General features: G+C 38.8%; 1 protein-coding gene across 14 annotated transcripts in view; it reads left to right on the top strand.

The window, feature by feature from the left end:
• Window positions 1-16,211, top strand: part of celf4 (CUGBP, Elav-like family member 4) — a gene marked incomplete at both ends in the record, with an annotated part of 97,577 nt that overhangs the window by 13,384 nt on the left and 67,982 nt on the right. For all 14 annotated transcript variants that reach the window (XM_081390749.1, XM_081390758.1, XM_081390756.1 and 11 more), the window contains one exon: window positions 13,591-13,673. In XM_081390749.1, coding sequence (XP_081246875.1) covers window positions 13,591-13,673 — 83 coding nt within the window. The remainder of the gene's footprint in view (window positions 1-13,590; window positions 13,674-16,211) is intronic.

Raw genomic sequence — 16,211 nt, 5'->3', positions numbered from 1 at the left:
GTCATACCCACGTGTAGTTGCACGCTGCTACACTACCTCGGATGCCCTGCCCGAGGGCATTAAATTCACAAAAAAAGACTTGAAATTGAAGCTCTGCAGTCCTACTTATTCAAGGAGAGAAAGATAGCATAGGGTTGCTCTGCCAAACGGATAAATATGACGAGTTTTGAGGATTGTAGAAACCGTGGGCCTCCTCACCCTGAGCAGCTTAGCTGTCCTCTTTTTAAAAGAGTGAGGAACATGGGTATCAGCGTGAAGCAGCCGCGAGGGCCTTCGTCTGTGTGCATGTGCAGGATTTTAGGAGAGCAGCCATAATGCTCTGTTTCCTGCAGAGAGTCAGCTTGACTTCCTGTCTGGGCCGCGCTCACATTGGAAACGTTATCGAGCGTGCGTTTGATAAAACATTGTCTGTTTACAAATCCTATTATGCACGTTTGCTGTGTCCTTGGAGTTGATTGCCGGTCCATGTTAGCTTTAGTAAACGTCTTAATTGCGTTAAATGGGTAGAAAAGCTGGCAGATTAGAAGCCATTAATGAGCGTTGTGTGAGCGAGCGTATTCCCGAGATGGCACTTTTGTTGGGGTTGGCAGGCGAGAAGGGAGAGAGTATGCCAGCGTCACCTTGAAACTCGAAAACACTGGAGAAACAGGTCATTGTGTCTCTGCTGAAAAAAGGTACACATCGCTCTCCCTCGCTTTCTCACTTGCTCTCTGCACCCTTTACAATCTCTTTGGATTCTCTCCCTCCCTCTCGCTCTCTCTTTCCATCTGAACAGTAGATAAGCTCACTGAGGGAGAGTTTAAAGGACTCTCCATTTGTGTATAAATAGCTTAGGATGAATTATTGAGGGACCCAGGGTTACTAATAATCCCCCTGGACCCATCCGACAATGACACAGAAGATAGAGGGAAAACAATTACGCTGGGTTTCTCCTGAGGAGGACTGGGTGGAAGGATGGAGGAGGAGAGAGGGGTGCAGACGGAGACGCCGCAGAAGCCCCTCACCGGCTTCCCGTCTTGGCTAATAAAGCCAATTAAGTCGGTAGAATCAATGGGCATGCGAGCGGTCCCGGAAAGAGGAAGCATAATGATTCATGTCCTCCACCCGGAACGTCCCGTCCCTTTTGTCCACGCGGCCAGGAGGACAGCGGGACACTGACGGGATGAGACAAGAGGACCGTGGGGGAATATTAAGGAGCTGTTTGTGTCTGGTGGTGTCAATGCAAGGACGGCACAGAGAGGGTGAGAGGTGCAGACGGACAGGCCGGTCACCCTGCCATGCGCTCGCTCGCTTTCGGCAGGACGGTCTCTGCTCTCTGGTCTGTCTGCGCTTCAGCTCTAGCAGGTGGATCTTGGGAACGTCTCAAAAGCCGGACCTCTGTGGATGCGTATGTCTGTAATACTTAAAGAAAGGTATCCATCATTGTATGCTTTATATTTGGGTGTTTCTTCAACTTTAGGCACTTTAATGTCACAAGGGTTGATTTGATAAATTTTTTTATTAAAAATAACATATTTCAACTGTATTTTGTTATGTTAAGGTAACATTAAAACATCATTTACTTTTTCCTACTTTTTAAATGTCTTTTTTGTATAGATTTGATTATTTTTCATCAATTTCATTGTGGTTATTTAGGAGCCTTAAATGTTAGCTATGAAAATAGACTTAACAAGAGAGTCAGACATTATTTTCCAAAAATGTTTAAAATGCCATTTCCCTCACAGAATGCTGTTGAATACTGTGATGCACGTGTATATATGGAGAGTTCAGATGCAAAAGCCTCTAAGTGCCATCTGAAATTTTCTTCTAGAATGATCATTTTCATAAAGCTTGTATATTTAAGTTAAGTAATTTCACTTAAATGACAATTAATAGGTAATTTTCATTGCCATTTAAGTGAAATTACTGAACTTAAATATACAAGCTTGATAAAAATTATCATTTTAGAAGAAAATTTCAGATGGCACTTAGAGGCTTTTGCATCTGAACTCTTCATATACTGTTAGACATTGTTAGATAATTATATATGTACGAATGAGTGTAGGTATAAAAGTAATTTTTCTCAGAGACAAAATGCTGTAGTTTTTGAAACACCTGTATATACTTTAAAATAAATATTGAAATCTACTTAGCTGTAATTTTTATGATAATACTGGAAATATAAGTGGGGCTACAATTAAAAGTCCCACTCACCTTTTCAATCTCAGTCTCAGACACTCTCAAAGTGTTTACTTCAAAATATGGTTGTTAAAAAATAGAAAAACTCTGTCCTATTTAGCTTTCCGTAGTCCAACGCACACTGTGTAAATAGCCTACAGTAAACTACCGTTTAGAGTCGGTACAATTTTTAAATGTTTGTGAAAGAAGTCTCTTATGCTCACCAAGGCTGCATTTATTTGCTAAAAATATATGAAAGCAGTAATATTGTGAAATATTATCACAATTGTAAAAATCTGTTTTCTATTTTAATATTTTTTTTATTTATTCCTGTGATGCCAAAGCTGAATTTTCAGCATCATTACTTCTGTCTTCAGTGTCACATGATCCTTCAGAAATCATTCTAATATGCTGATTTGATGCTCAAGAAACATTTATTATTATTAATAATCAATTCATGTTGAAAACAGTTGTGCTGTTAAATACAGTATTGATACTTTTTTTCAGGAAAAGTTCAAAAGAACAGCAATTCTTTATTTGAAATAAAAATGTTTTGTAACATAAGACAGTTTTTACTGTCACTTTCTGATCAATTTAATGCATTCTTACTGAATAAATGTATTAATTTCTTTCTTTTTTTTAAACTGACAAAGTTTTGAAGTGTAATGTATGTCAGTTATTCTCTGGATTTGTCACATATCGCAAGGTTCATGGCATTGTGTCTTAATAAAAGACTTGCAAGAACCTCAAGTGGTCAGTCTCGTGTCTTGAATTTGCAAACTCTTAAAGCGCAATTGTACATTCCACTTTGTTATCAGAGTTATGCCTTTGAAATATTCAGTACTTCATCTAGATGGATCTGACCAAAAAGTCAAAAGGTTGTCTGCAGAACTGAAAGTGCGCACAATCATTTAAATGAGCTTTCACTTTGTTGCAGAATATACCAAAAGTCAAAAGTTTGGCTTGTTAGTCTACAGATGATTTATAGAGCAGATTGCAGCTCTGAATGATTTTATTAGTGACAGAAATGGTCGTGCACACTCGTAGCAGTGCCCATCTCTCCGACCCTGCCAGTGGGAAGGACGTTGATTTGTAAACCGCTGTGAAATGCCACATTACTGGTTTTGATTAGTCCTGTGGCTTGGCAGCACATTTACGTAAACCTTGACTTTACTGCTTTCCTACATGGCATCTCGCTAACAAGCTCTCGGTATTAAACACACACTCCCTCACATCTTTGCTCTAACAATACTATATTTGGTAAGCCAAAGATATTTTCTACCCTCTTTTAGTGCAACCTTCAGTTCTTGTATTTCAGAGCCTGGCAGACGGGCTTATCCTTGATACTTCGGTGAAGCCCCACAGAGCCAGGATGTAATTGACTGTCCACTTTTGAACACCACACGACTGAATTTTATATTATCTGTCCAAAAGGTGATGTAAATTCAATTCAAAAAGGCTTGGTTGAATTAAGCAGTGTGTGCGTTTGAGAAAAGAAGGTAGAGAGAAATTGAAAGACCTGCCTTATAGTGTTACACGGTATGTATCGGATGTGTGAAGATGTATTCATGAGCATAAATGTAAAATTGTCGTGTCGTGAATGCGATTGCGCCGCTGTCCCAGCGGATGTTTGTGCACGTGTAGGTTTGTGTTTATAGTCCCTATGTATTGTACGTTAATGCATGTGTGTGGTTGTGTGAACAAACAAGTAAATGAGTTACTTGTGAGACTGTTAACACACATGGTGTTGAATGGGTGTTGGAAGAGTGTGGAGTTGTATTTATTGCATGTACTGTAGTGTGTGTTCATACTGTCTCTGGGTCCTTTGGGAGTATGGAGTTGGGGGGGGGGGGCTGTGTCCTAATGATGCGTTTTCTACACCATTGATTCAGTAGCTCTGCTCCACAGTAAATCCTTCACATGCAACACATTAGAGCCCAGGCTTTTTCCTGCACCAATCGATTCACAGAACTTACAGCCGTTCCTCTTTTCTCCTGTCCTCCGTTCTGCGCTCGTCTCCATTCCTCGTGCTCCTTGTCTTTCCTTTCTTTTTCCTTTTCTAAAGACAATAAAAGTGAATAGAGTTCTTTCTTTCTGTCTGTCTGTCTGTCTGTCTTTCTTTGTGTCTGTCTTTCTTTCTTTTTGTCTGTCTTTCTGTATTTCTGTCTGTTTGTCTGTCTGTCATTCTGTCTGTCTTTCTGTTTGTCTGTCTGTATGTCAGTCTTCTTTTCTTTCTGTCTGTCTTTCTTTCTGTCTGTCTGTCTGTCTGATTGTTTGTCTTCTTTTCTTTCTTTCTGTCTGTCTGTCTTTCTTTCTAAAAAATTTGGGAACATTTGAACATTTTTCCCTACATTTTGAATGGTAGTGTATGTCATGTCATTGGGGAGTTCAGCTCATATGCCATCTCAAGGTTCTTCTTTTTCTCCCTGGCAAGGGATTCAGCCGAGGGGAACCCAGGTTTAGCATTAAAACCCATTAGAAATGCATCCACCGACCTCCTCAAATATTCCCTCACACTACCACTTCATTCCACTGGAATAATGTCACTCAAGGAGAGGACTCATTAGTCCCAGAAACAGCTCCTGAATATTTAAGGCCTATTTTATTGAATCAAAAAAGAAAAGCTTGACATGGTTTCGGCACAGTAATTGAAGATCTCGTTCTCTCTTACTTTCTCTTTCTCTCTCTCAGATTACTCTCTGAGCTCATATTGCTGTCTTCAAAGTGCATTTTTATTTAATCAGGGGGTTACTGCGTCCAATTAAATATTTTAAAAAGACATGTTGTTTGGAGGTAGGGGCAGGGCGGAGCGGAGCGGCACAAAGGTGTCCTGGAGTATTTCAGGAGACCTTGAATTCTCAGACTTTTGGAGGACAGTTTATTCAAATTACCCATGGTGTACGGGGATACTCATGTTAAAGGGAGGAGGGAAAACCTTGGGAATTTAGTACTACTACCTTTGCTCAATCTCTACCACCACAAAAGCGATGCACACTATTGCAGACACAGGCACGAAAACTAAAATGACGTGAACAAACATGACAGTGCTTGGAAACACTTTTTGGAACAATAAATGTTTGATCAGCACATATTGATTTGAGCACACACAAACCACAGCTGGAAATGTCTCCTCTTACCTGGTGTGTTTGTGCCAGTTTGTTATTTGGTTGTTTTTGGTGCACCAGTGATTATTGTCAAAACTGTCTTGGGTTCTTGCCCTCACAGAAACTTTTGAAGATGAATGCTTCTTTGGCCAGATGATCAATTGGATTATTTGCAGTGGCAGGTATAAATAATGACAGTAATAAGCAAAAACAAGTGAAGGAGCAGCTATAATTTATTATTCATATCATGAATCCCAATTATTATAAATGACGCCTGCATTATTCCATTGCCCTCTTCTTTACTCTCGAAACCTGTTGTGCAAATAAAAACCAGAAGGCTTCTAGTGAAATACTAATTCAATAGTAATAGGCTACTGAAACCACCACTTTTGATTCAAGATACATAGTCTACACTGTTCTGTGCATGTACTGTACTTAAATTGCAATGTCTGTGGTTACAAAACATTGATATTTCCACTTACAGATCAAAATTTGTATGTATTTGGAGGGGTTTGTTTACAGGTTACAACTGTTTTTGTGTTATTGACATTTTCTAAGCATTCTTTAAATTGTGAAAAAGCTGAAGAATTCCAAGTCATTCAGAGGAGTAGAACAACAACATGTGGCAATGTGTTTTACTTCTCTTTAAAAGTGTTAAACATATTTTTTGTGTAATATTACATGAAAAGATGTGCGAAGTTATAATTCTGAGCAATGCAAGTTATTACAGTGATTGCAAGGTGAACAGTGTATTGAAATTCCTCTTCTTCTACAATTAATTCAGCCCGAACTAGGGCTGGGCGATATGGACCAAAAGTCATATCCCGATATATTTAGGCTGAATATCGATATACGATATATATCCCGATATTTTTTCTGCAAAGTGAGAGCAAATGTTCAGTCAAAGTCAAAGCTAAATATGACAGTGAACCGGCTATTTCAGTGAACAGTTGCAAAATCAAATGAATAAATAATAAACAGCTTTCTTCACCTTAGGGCTGCACGATTATGACAAAAATCATAATTGCAGATTATTCCCTTGGAATTGGAATTGCGATTTATTAATTATGATTATCATGATTATCAAAGTTTACATTGAATATATATAAACAAATTTTGTGTAAACATTTTATAATTTGCCTATATATGTACATATACATTCATACATATACATACATACATACATACATACATATATATATATATAGGCAAATTATAACACGTTTACACAAAATTTGTTAACACACACACAAGTACTTTTCCCCTATACTTAAAATAAATTGTAAGAATATGACTAATAGTAAAGACTAGTATTAATAAATAAACATTAGGCCTATGCTAAAGATATTAAATAGCAGTCCCAAACTAGTTTTTGTTAATACAATGTTGGTATGAGCCACTACAGTCATTTAAAAATATAAAAAATAACACAAAGAAAAATAAAGTGGCATTTTGGGGTTAATATGGAAACGACAGTTACCGTGGTGAATACACAATATTAACAAGATCTGTTAATGAAACATGGAAACTGCTCCTGGTGAATAGAATGAAAATCATACCTGCATTACTTTTATTTTGTGTAATTTACAACGTAACAGCGTTGCATGCTCGTAGTTTCTTTTGCACTTTATACAGTGAGGCGATACACAGCGCGTGCAATTGAGTGTGCGCTACGAGCACAGTATAACGGCTGACAGGACAAGAAAGTCAGTTTTTCTGAGGTCAAAGACTTTATTTCAGCGTACACTTATGTCACTGCCTGGTAGTTCCTTTTGTGCTGGGTTTTCTGAAGTAGTCGTGATTCGCCTCTCATAACATAACATGCTCTAAACACGTACGCAGAGTGGAAAAGGAGGGGCGGGGCGCGGGGAGCAGTGCAGAGAGCTCCGGGTCAGCAGCTTGCTTGGAGCGAGGATCACAGCGCAAATTTGAACTATATCGATATATGCGATATGGTCTAATTCCATATCGCATTTCAAAAATATATCGGTATATTTTTTATATCGATATATCGCCCAGCCCGAACCACTTCAACTTTGTTTCCATGCTTCCATTATCATTGCAATCGATTTAACAATGATGATGTCATTATAATATGTACATGCTCAATTATGATTGGCCTTGCATTATTTCACTTATAGAATCGGCCCCTTCTTTCTTGCATCTTTAAACTGAAAGAACCGTGATGCATGTGTTGGTTCTCATGCAGTGAGACTGAACACGAGAAGTTCTGAATGCCATGACACAGCAACTACTGACTAAAACCTAAGCTTGTCTAAACTATAATACTAATCTTTTGCAGCCTTGCAAGTATTTCCTTCATGAAATCCTTTTTTTTTTTTTTTTTGCAATTGCTCATCACAAAGTCTGACCAAGGCACTGTGAATAGAGTCAGGGCCAGTGATCACCATGGTGACTGGGATGCAGTGCTGAAATACACAAGATATGTGTCACCAGTAATGTGCAACTGATAAAGGGCTTCGTAGGATGGCATTTTCAAAAACAACTCCTAAATATGCACATTTAAGTCAAGCATATGGTCTATGGAAGTCACAACCCTTCAGTCTGTTGTTAAAATAACATATACTGGAACACTTGTGGAGACAGAAAGTTAGCACTTGTAACCCCAAGAATGGGAGTCAGTCCTCCCAACTAGTCATCCCTTGATGCCAGCACATAAAAATATTGGTTTATTTTGATGACGAACAGCTACATTAATACAACTAATTCATCATTATTGTATTTCAAGAGAAGGCTAAATGTATTTCTAATCCAGATTAGATTTCACTGATTTTGAATTTTATAGGGTAGAAACACTGATTCATTTAATTGCTGACCTAAAAAAAAAAAAAGCTTTTCTGAAAGCATCCAGGGTGGTGACAGTTGAGTAAAGACACTTTGGCCACATTTTGTTAACTTCGGATGATTTGTATCATGAGCATTTAAGATTAATTTAATTGTTTCTTTATCATTCTTTCTGCTTATTTACTTTGCTTCTGTATCTCCAGCTTTGTGTGTGTGTGTGTGTGTGTGTGTGTGTGTGTGTGTGTGTGTGTGTGTGTGTGTGTTTCCATGTGTCCATCCCTTAAGGGTGTCTGCAGAAGGAGAGATAAGACGCTAGTGCAGGACACTAGTGGAGAGTGTTCACAGAACTTCTCGGTTACATATGTAACCCTCGTTCCCTGAAGGAGGGAACGGAGACGTTACGTCAGTGACTGACAAAATGGGGGTTTGGCTAGAGAGCCCTATCATCTTCGAGTATTAGAAAACGAGCCAATGGTATAAAGAGCTGAGAGTGCTATCTCGCATTATGTTACCTGCTGAGGAGCCGAGACTGTGCGCCCCGGCCGTTTCAGCAGTGGCATGCGGACTTAACATCTCAGTTCCCTCCTTCAGGGAACGAGGGTTACATACATAACTGAGACGTTCCCTCTCAGTCAGTCACTATGGGTTACATCAGTGACTGACGAAATGGGGGTTCCAATCTAATCTCGCTACTGCGGCTGTCTTCCAGTGTCTTGAGCTATGCAACCTCGAGATGGAAAGAGGAGTCTTGCCGAGAAAAAGACACGTGCTCGGAGGAGACTTACCGTGGAAATACACATGTGGGGGTTGCCCAACCGGGGAACCATGCATATGGAGGCATCTAACCAATCACGAGGGCTGACCAACCAGGCTCTGTGCCTGGTAAGCCAAGACAATGGCGTCCACTATCCAGTGAGACAACCTCTGCTTGGAGAGAGCCTTTCCCTTCAGCTTCCCATCGTAACAGACAAAGAGCTGGACTAAGGTCCTGAAACACCACATTCTATGTAAGCACGAAGGGCGCGTACTGGACAGAGCAGTTCAAAGGCTGGGTCTGCCTCCTCCAAGGGCAGCGCTTGCAGGTTCACCACCTGATCTCTGAAGGGAGTGGTGGGAACCTTGGGCACATATCCAGGCCGGGGTCTCAAGATGACGTGAGAGTTAGCCGGCCTGAATTCCAGCCATGCTGCGTCAACTGAAAATGCCTGCAGGTTCCCTACCCTCTTGATGGAGGCCAAAGCAACCAGGAGCGCCGTCTTCATGGAGAGGTACTTTAGCTCGACTAAGTGCAATGGCTCGAAGGGAGCTCTCTGCATCGCAGATAGAACAAACGAGTTCTCTCAGCCACCCGCATATCAGGACCCCAGTGTACCCTTTGGCCGCTGCACCGTCGAGGGCAGAGAAGGTGGAGGACGCCACCGGGCCGCGAGAAGCGAGGTCCTAACTCCATGGAGGTCATTGAGTCTTGATCTTAACACCACGATGGTCATGTTCCCACAATGAGAACATGACTCATCCACGAGCGCTGCCTGAGTGTGATTAAAGTGTGATTAAAATTAAATTTGCGATGCAAATTCCGCAGACCCATTGTATTTTCATACCATTGGCTCGTTTTCTAATACTCGAAGATGATAGGGCTCTCTAGCGAAACCCCCATTTCGTCAGTCACTGACCTAACTCGTAGTGACTGACTGAAAGGGAATCCTGGTGATCTTATTTTTTCTTTACTTCCCTTTGTCCTTCTTTCCTTCATCCTTTCTTCTCTCTCTTGCTGCAATTTTCACAGCATGCATGAGGGAGTGAATTGTCCCCCCAATCATGCTTCTGTCTCGTTTTATAAATTTAAGTCAACATTAGTATGAATTGCCTTGTAAATATTTTGGTGCAAATTCATCACTTGGTATGAAATTTTCTAGTTAAATTATATACACTACAGTTCAACAGTTTGGGATAACTAAAATTTGTTTAAAAATATTTTACCAAAGATTATCCATTTCAAATAAATGCTGTTTTTTTTTTTGTTTTTTTTTTACTTTCTATTCATCAAAGAATCTTGAAAATGTATCACAGTTTCCACAAAAATATTAAAAAGCACAACTGTTTTCAACATAAAAAATTAGATGATAATAAAAAAAAAAAATCTTGAGCACCAAATTAGCATATTTCTGCATTCTTGGGCTTATGCATTTTATAGTAATATTATTTCATTTTTATTAATTGAAGAACATTCCGTTTGGTTTTGTAAGATAAAAATGTTGCTTCTGTGTTTGGTTGCCATTTGATGTCTAATATAAAATCTGGATTTTGAAGCAAAAACAAGTTAGAACCACTGCAAGTTTCTCAAATTCATTTTTTATTTGTTTGTTTGTTTTATTTTTCCAGAGTGCTTTGAGACGTGCCCTGATGTTCAAAAGAAACCTACGCCTCTGACAAACCCCTCCATTACCATCCGACCGTTGTGTTTTATCTTCCCTGCTCCCTTTGTACTTTTGTATTTTCTTTTCTCTCTTGCATTTTCTCTCTGTTGTCTTTAAAGTGCTGTCTTGACCAGACGGAAAGAAACAATATTGCTTTTAGAGGACAAACAAATAGAGGTTCTCCATTATCTTTCCGTTCATCCCATATATTTGTGCACGTTCGTCTGTGTGTGCGCCCCGGTGCTTGTCAAGTGGGACAGGGAAGCATGCACAAGTGTCCCATGAGAGCTCTAGCCCGTTCTATAACATGACAGGCCCTCAGAGGAGCACGCCAAGCTGTCACACTGAGCTCTCCCCAACGCTAATGAGTCAGAGTTAATTAAAAATCCCAGGCAGGACTGCGGGAGACACACACATCGACGCACACACATATATACGCAAGCGTACATGCGCTCACCCAACCTGGCCAGGGTTAAACACACAGAGTGGACAGCGGGGAAGAATATTGCTGATTCATGCTCTAGCCTCAGGGGGCCCGTGTGTGTGTGTGTGAACGTCAGTGCGTGTGTCCCTTGTGTGTGTTTAGCGTCCCTGCGGCCTTTCTGAGGCCACTTTTCTTTTTAGTATCTACTAAAATAGCTACTAAAGTAGTTAGCTACTAGACGGAGCCGATAGCCTTGTGGGCAGCGCTACAACCGAGTTCGAGCCTCGGATCCTGTTTACACATGGTATTAAGAACCGTTTTGGTCGATCGGATCACACACTTTCGACCACTTACAGAGGTAGTCGAAAATGCATTTGACTGAATTGCTTTGGTACTGTAGACGCTCATGTGGTCGAATGCGTTTAATCAGCCACAAAAGACCATCTACTCACTGCCAACTGACCTAATGCATAAACACTATGGGAAGCACGGTATAGCCAGAGATCCTTGGCTTGAGAAGTTTGGTTTGAAGACAAAAAATGTACCAAGCACAATATTCTCTCCATACCTGATTTCAAACACTCGCGGCTATCCGAGCAGAAACGAAAGCTGCTGCTCGCTGTGTGTTTTTCCATCGTCTCCGGGCTCATTCATATGTAAATTGCGCGAGCTTATTTTGTGCATTAGATCGAAAGATCTGAAAAAAACAATAATTTCCCTTCCCATTATAGACCTTCCCCTCGAAGAAATCAGGACAGAAGTGGTTGAAAGTGGACAAATGACGTATTAAAACACCAGGTGTAAACAAGAATGTGTCTCCCTCGTCTACTTGTGATCCGATCGGCCAAAACGCATCTTAATAACAGGTGTAAACAGGGCCTGAGATTAATAAATGCTGTAGAAGTATTTTTCATTTTTAGTTCATGTTAACTCTTATATTTAACTAAAGGTAACGAACGAAACTTTATTGTAAAATGCTACCAAAATCTCATATAAAATGTTCATAATTTTACAGGTTTTTTTTACAATAACTGCAGAAGCTGTGGTGAACATGGTCAATTTTTGTATTTGATTTTGATTAGTTTTCTTTCATCACCAAAATGGTTTTATGTTTATTTTTTGTTAAAAAGAAAAGATTAGCACCTTGCTGCAACAAGGGTTTGTTTGAAAATAATTTTTTTTTAATTTTCCATTTTGGTTAGCAATCAGTCTTTCCATCTTATCGTCGTTTGTGACACTATTAGCATGCAGGCGGAAATGTCAGCGGCAGATTATCATGTTTACTCAGCATATTAATATATTAGCATTTTTTTAATATTAATGCAAGATTAGCATAAACATTAGCATCCATTAACATTCTTTTGCATATTCAAATTTGCTTACCTCATGTACAAATGCGACGCTAATCGTTTCAGCTTTTGTTCAGTGGTTATTCCACTCAATTCCTATCCCAGTGGGATTTTTTGATTAAGTTGACGCTGAAAAGATTCATGGTTGTTTTTAGCAAACTACTTTAGCGGGGTGAGATTAGCATCGTATGAGAGTGAGTGCTTGTTCGAAGAGCTGGATGTTAACACAAACTCACATCGATGCACGTTAGGGCAGATGTTCCGAGGAGGGACAGGAAGATTGTCGTCTTGTCACACTGAACTTAAAGACTGAGGCGTGAGTTGCAGCAGGCCATGAAAGCTGAGAAAAGATCCTATCGCATCAGACTGATGAACTTTCTTGCCATCTCATTCTTTCTTCTTACAGATTTCCTCCATAACTTTTTGTTGTTGCTATTGTCGTTGTTTGGTTTATCGTTTCATCTTGCAGTAAATTTGTTAATTCACTCCTGCTATTTGCAAATCTTGTTTTTTAAGGAACTTCCTCTTGCCATTTGTTGATGTACACAAGTACATGTGTTTTTGGTGCTCTGTAATGTATTGAATATTGTGGTTGTGAATTCTGATAATATTATCTATATAGCTGCCTAGTATTTTGTTGAAATTCCAGAAGCATCATTCACATGACTAATGAATATTTATGATTTTTTTTTTTCATGGAGTTATAATTGTTATTGCAAATATAAAAAAAGAAAAATGAAAATGAAAAATGTTTTTTTTTTTTTTTTTTTTTTTTTTTACTCTGGTTTCAAACCAAGCAGGTTTTTGTACATAAAAATGTTCAAGCCTGAGTGTACTTGAAGCAAGGTAATATTCTGAAAAGTGCTAGTATGAATGCTATTTTTTACAAAAAAATATGATCAGCTATTTTTATTGGCCAAAAAATCCCAAACAGTGCATCCTTATTGTCTGTCAAATTTATGAGCAAGCATGCACATTCATACACTGTTAAATGTTGATACCAGCAAGGCCTTGTAGCCAGAAAATTAAAAGAAGCTGCATATTTTCTTCCACATATACACACACACTTGTATTTGCGCACATTCCCCGTCTTTCTCTGGGGAGCATAAGTGTGTATGGCTCTGGGCATGTGCTCAGAATGTCTTCATCTCTCTTCTTTCTTTTATGTCTCTGTGTCTGCTACACAAATGTAATAATGTTGTGTTTCTTTCCTGGTTTGGCAAAAACAATATGAAGGTAGAGAGCCCTGCTCCACTCAAACGGACACCTGCTTGTGTCTCAACCTCTCTGACCTGTCTTTAATTTATCTCTGTCTCTGTTATTTCCTCTCTCAGGCTGTGCCTTCCTCACATACTGTGCAAGAGAATCGGCGCTAAAAGCTCAGACCGCGCTTCACGAGCAGAAGACGCTACCTGGGGTAGGTCATCACGGTCAAACACAAACATAAACATGCAAAAAAAACACATGCACGCTACAACAAATGGGTAGTTGGCATAAAATACTTTTGGGAAGTTTTCCATGTGACATGCTATTATAGCATATTATTATATGCATTTTGGTGTTATTTTTATAGCTTATATTAATTCAGGATGCATTAAATTGATCAAAAGTACAGTAAATATGTTTAACTATGTATGTTTAAATATGTTTTCAACATTGATAATAATAAAAAATCTGCATATTAGAATGATTTCTGATGGATCACACTGAAGACTGGAGTAATGATGTTTAAAATTAAGCTTTGTCATTACAGGAATAAATTACATGTATTTTTTACATTCATTTTAAAATCTATTAAAACAAAAAACTGTTATTTTATATATTTTATAAATTAAAGGTGTTAAAAATATTTTAAAATATTAGTGTTTTACTGTACTTTGATCAAATAAAAAATAATGCAGTGCTATGTGTCAACTACCCAAATTTCTATGTAATACGTTTTACATTTAAACACATTGTATGCAGGTTTGGCTAGAAGATTTATTTCCGTGTATTTTTTGTCGCATATCTTAAAAAGATAGCCCTCAGAAAGCGCTAACTCTTCTTTTTTGGCTTGCATTTGCAATCCCGTTCCCTCGCTTCTCATACTCTTCCTTCCTTTTCCTCTTCATCTCTCTCTCTTTCTTTCTGGAAGAGCCTTGTACCCAAGGGCAAGAACTACACAGCACCACATTAGAGCTGGCCTATTTATAGTGTCTTTTAGTGTCTCTGAGCATGTGTGTGTGTGTGCGATCGTGCCGTATGAATGTCTGCAGGCACGTGTGTGTGTGTATGTGTGTATGTGAATGTTTTACTATGTCACTCCTTTTTAGGTTCAGTACAAACTTGCTGTCCCACTCTAACATTGTTTGGTTGCAGTGTGTGTGTGTGTGTGTGTGTGTGTGTCTGTTTTGAAGTTTCTCCGTAAGCTCTTGCTCAGCTCGGTTTGGTGTGTTCTGTTTTAATGACGCCTCCAGGGAGAATGACAGTTGCCGTGGCGAACGGAATGCCTTTGATGCGAGTGATTATGACATCATAGATGTTGAATGCAAGGGGAGTCACTTTGCTGTAGTTCCACTTCCTTTCTCTTAGTGCAAAGAATATTCACTCTGTAAAAGCGCGCACACAGCCATACACGTTTCGTTCATCCGCCCCCATCCCGCCATGAGCGTGTAAGTCATCATGTTAGATGTTGACTGTAATAAGAAAAACCCTTGATCGTCTTATTACGAGCACATCTATTTGCACGAAATGCAAACGCAGCAGCAGCAAATGAATTCAATCGAAGGCTCTGCCTATCACAAATGTTTCATAAGAATACTAATTACCCAGAGGAACATTTTATCGCTCGGTTTGCTCATTCAGAGCTCAGGAGACTAAATAGAGTTCTCGGCTGTCTTTGTCTCGGATGTTTCTCCTATATTTCCATAATAGATGTAAAAAGGTGTAAATGAGACGTATAGTATGAGTAAAGATGTGAAATGAATGTGGATAGTACAGCTGAGATAATTTGAGTTTGGGAGAATTTAATGAGAAATGTTTGAGCTCATATTGAGATCTGGTAAAATACTTTATTACTGTATACTTATTATAAAAATCATGTGCAAACTATTAGTTTATAGTTAACTAATAGTTATAAACTGTAGTTAATACATTAATAGACTATATACAAACAGTGAGTTCTTCGTTCATTGTCACTGTAATTAACTAATTATTATTGTTTAATTAGCTCATTTATACAGAGTTAAATAATGCTTTGCTAACATCTTATTAACCGTAATTAGTTCCCACTTTAGATTAGGTCACGAAGTATCGGAAAAAAATCATTAATTAAGTGCTTTAAACCGACTTTATTAGACATTAATTATATTAGTATTAAGAGTTCCTTAAAATGTTAAGAAATACCCAAAAAAATTGTTAAAATAAATCAGAGGTAGGTTTAGTGGATAGAATATATAGTTTGTACATTCTTGTAGAATAAGCCATCGTGGCCACTTCGAAATTGAGTAACACATTTTTATTGTGAATGATAAATGCTTAAGTAAACAAAGAAAGAGAGACAGAGAGAGAAAGAAGAATAAATAAGTCTGAAGTGATGAAAAAGTCATTGGAACCTTTTATGTGTTTTATCTGCAGGAGAATCTTGAGCCATCCTCCATCTCTTTTCCTTTCTTTCTCTTTGTCCCCCTTCTCAGCCTTTATGCAGTAATCTCTCTCATTTTTCCACTTCACTTGACAGCTTGATGGTTTTTAGGAAAGTGGTTTTTATGTTTGAAAGTTCTGTCAAGTGCAAGAAGGCCTCCCAAGTTCAAGTCTGGAAGAGATAGAAAGAGCCAAAAAGAGTGGGCTGTTCTTGGACCTTCAGTTGCTCCAAATGAATGATGAAAAACACATTTGCGCCTGTTAGCTTAAAGCCCGACTCTCTGTGACAGTTTCTTTTGTTTTGTGCGGGATCCACTCCGACTAAAATTGCACA

The sequence above is a fragment of the Scardinius erythrophthalmus genome, assembly GCF_964197995.2.
Source record: "Scardinius erythrophthalmus genome assembly, chromosome: 17".
Lineage (NCBI taxonomy): Eukaryota > Metazoa > Chordata > Actinopteri > Cypriniformes > Leuciscidae > Scardinius > Scardinius erythrophthalmus.
The sequence above is the reverse complement of the archived record's forward strand: the minus strand, read 5'-3'. Positions and strand labels throughout refer to the sequence as shown.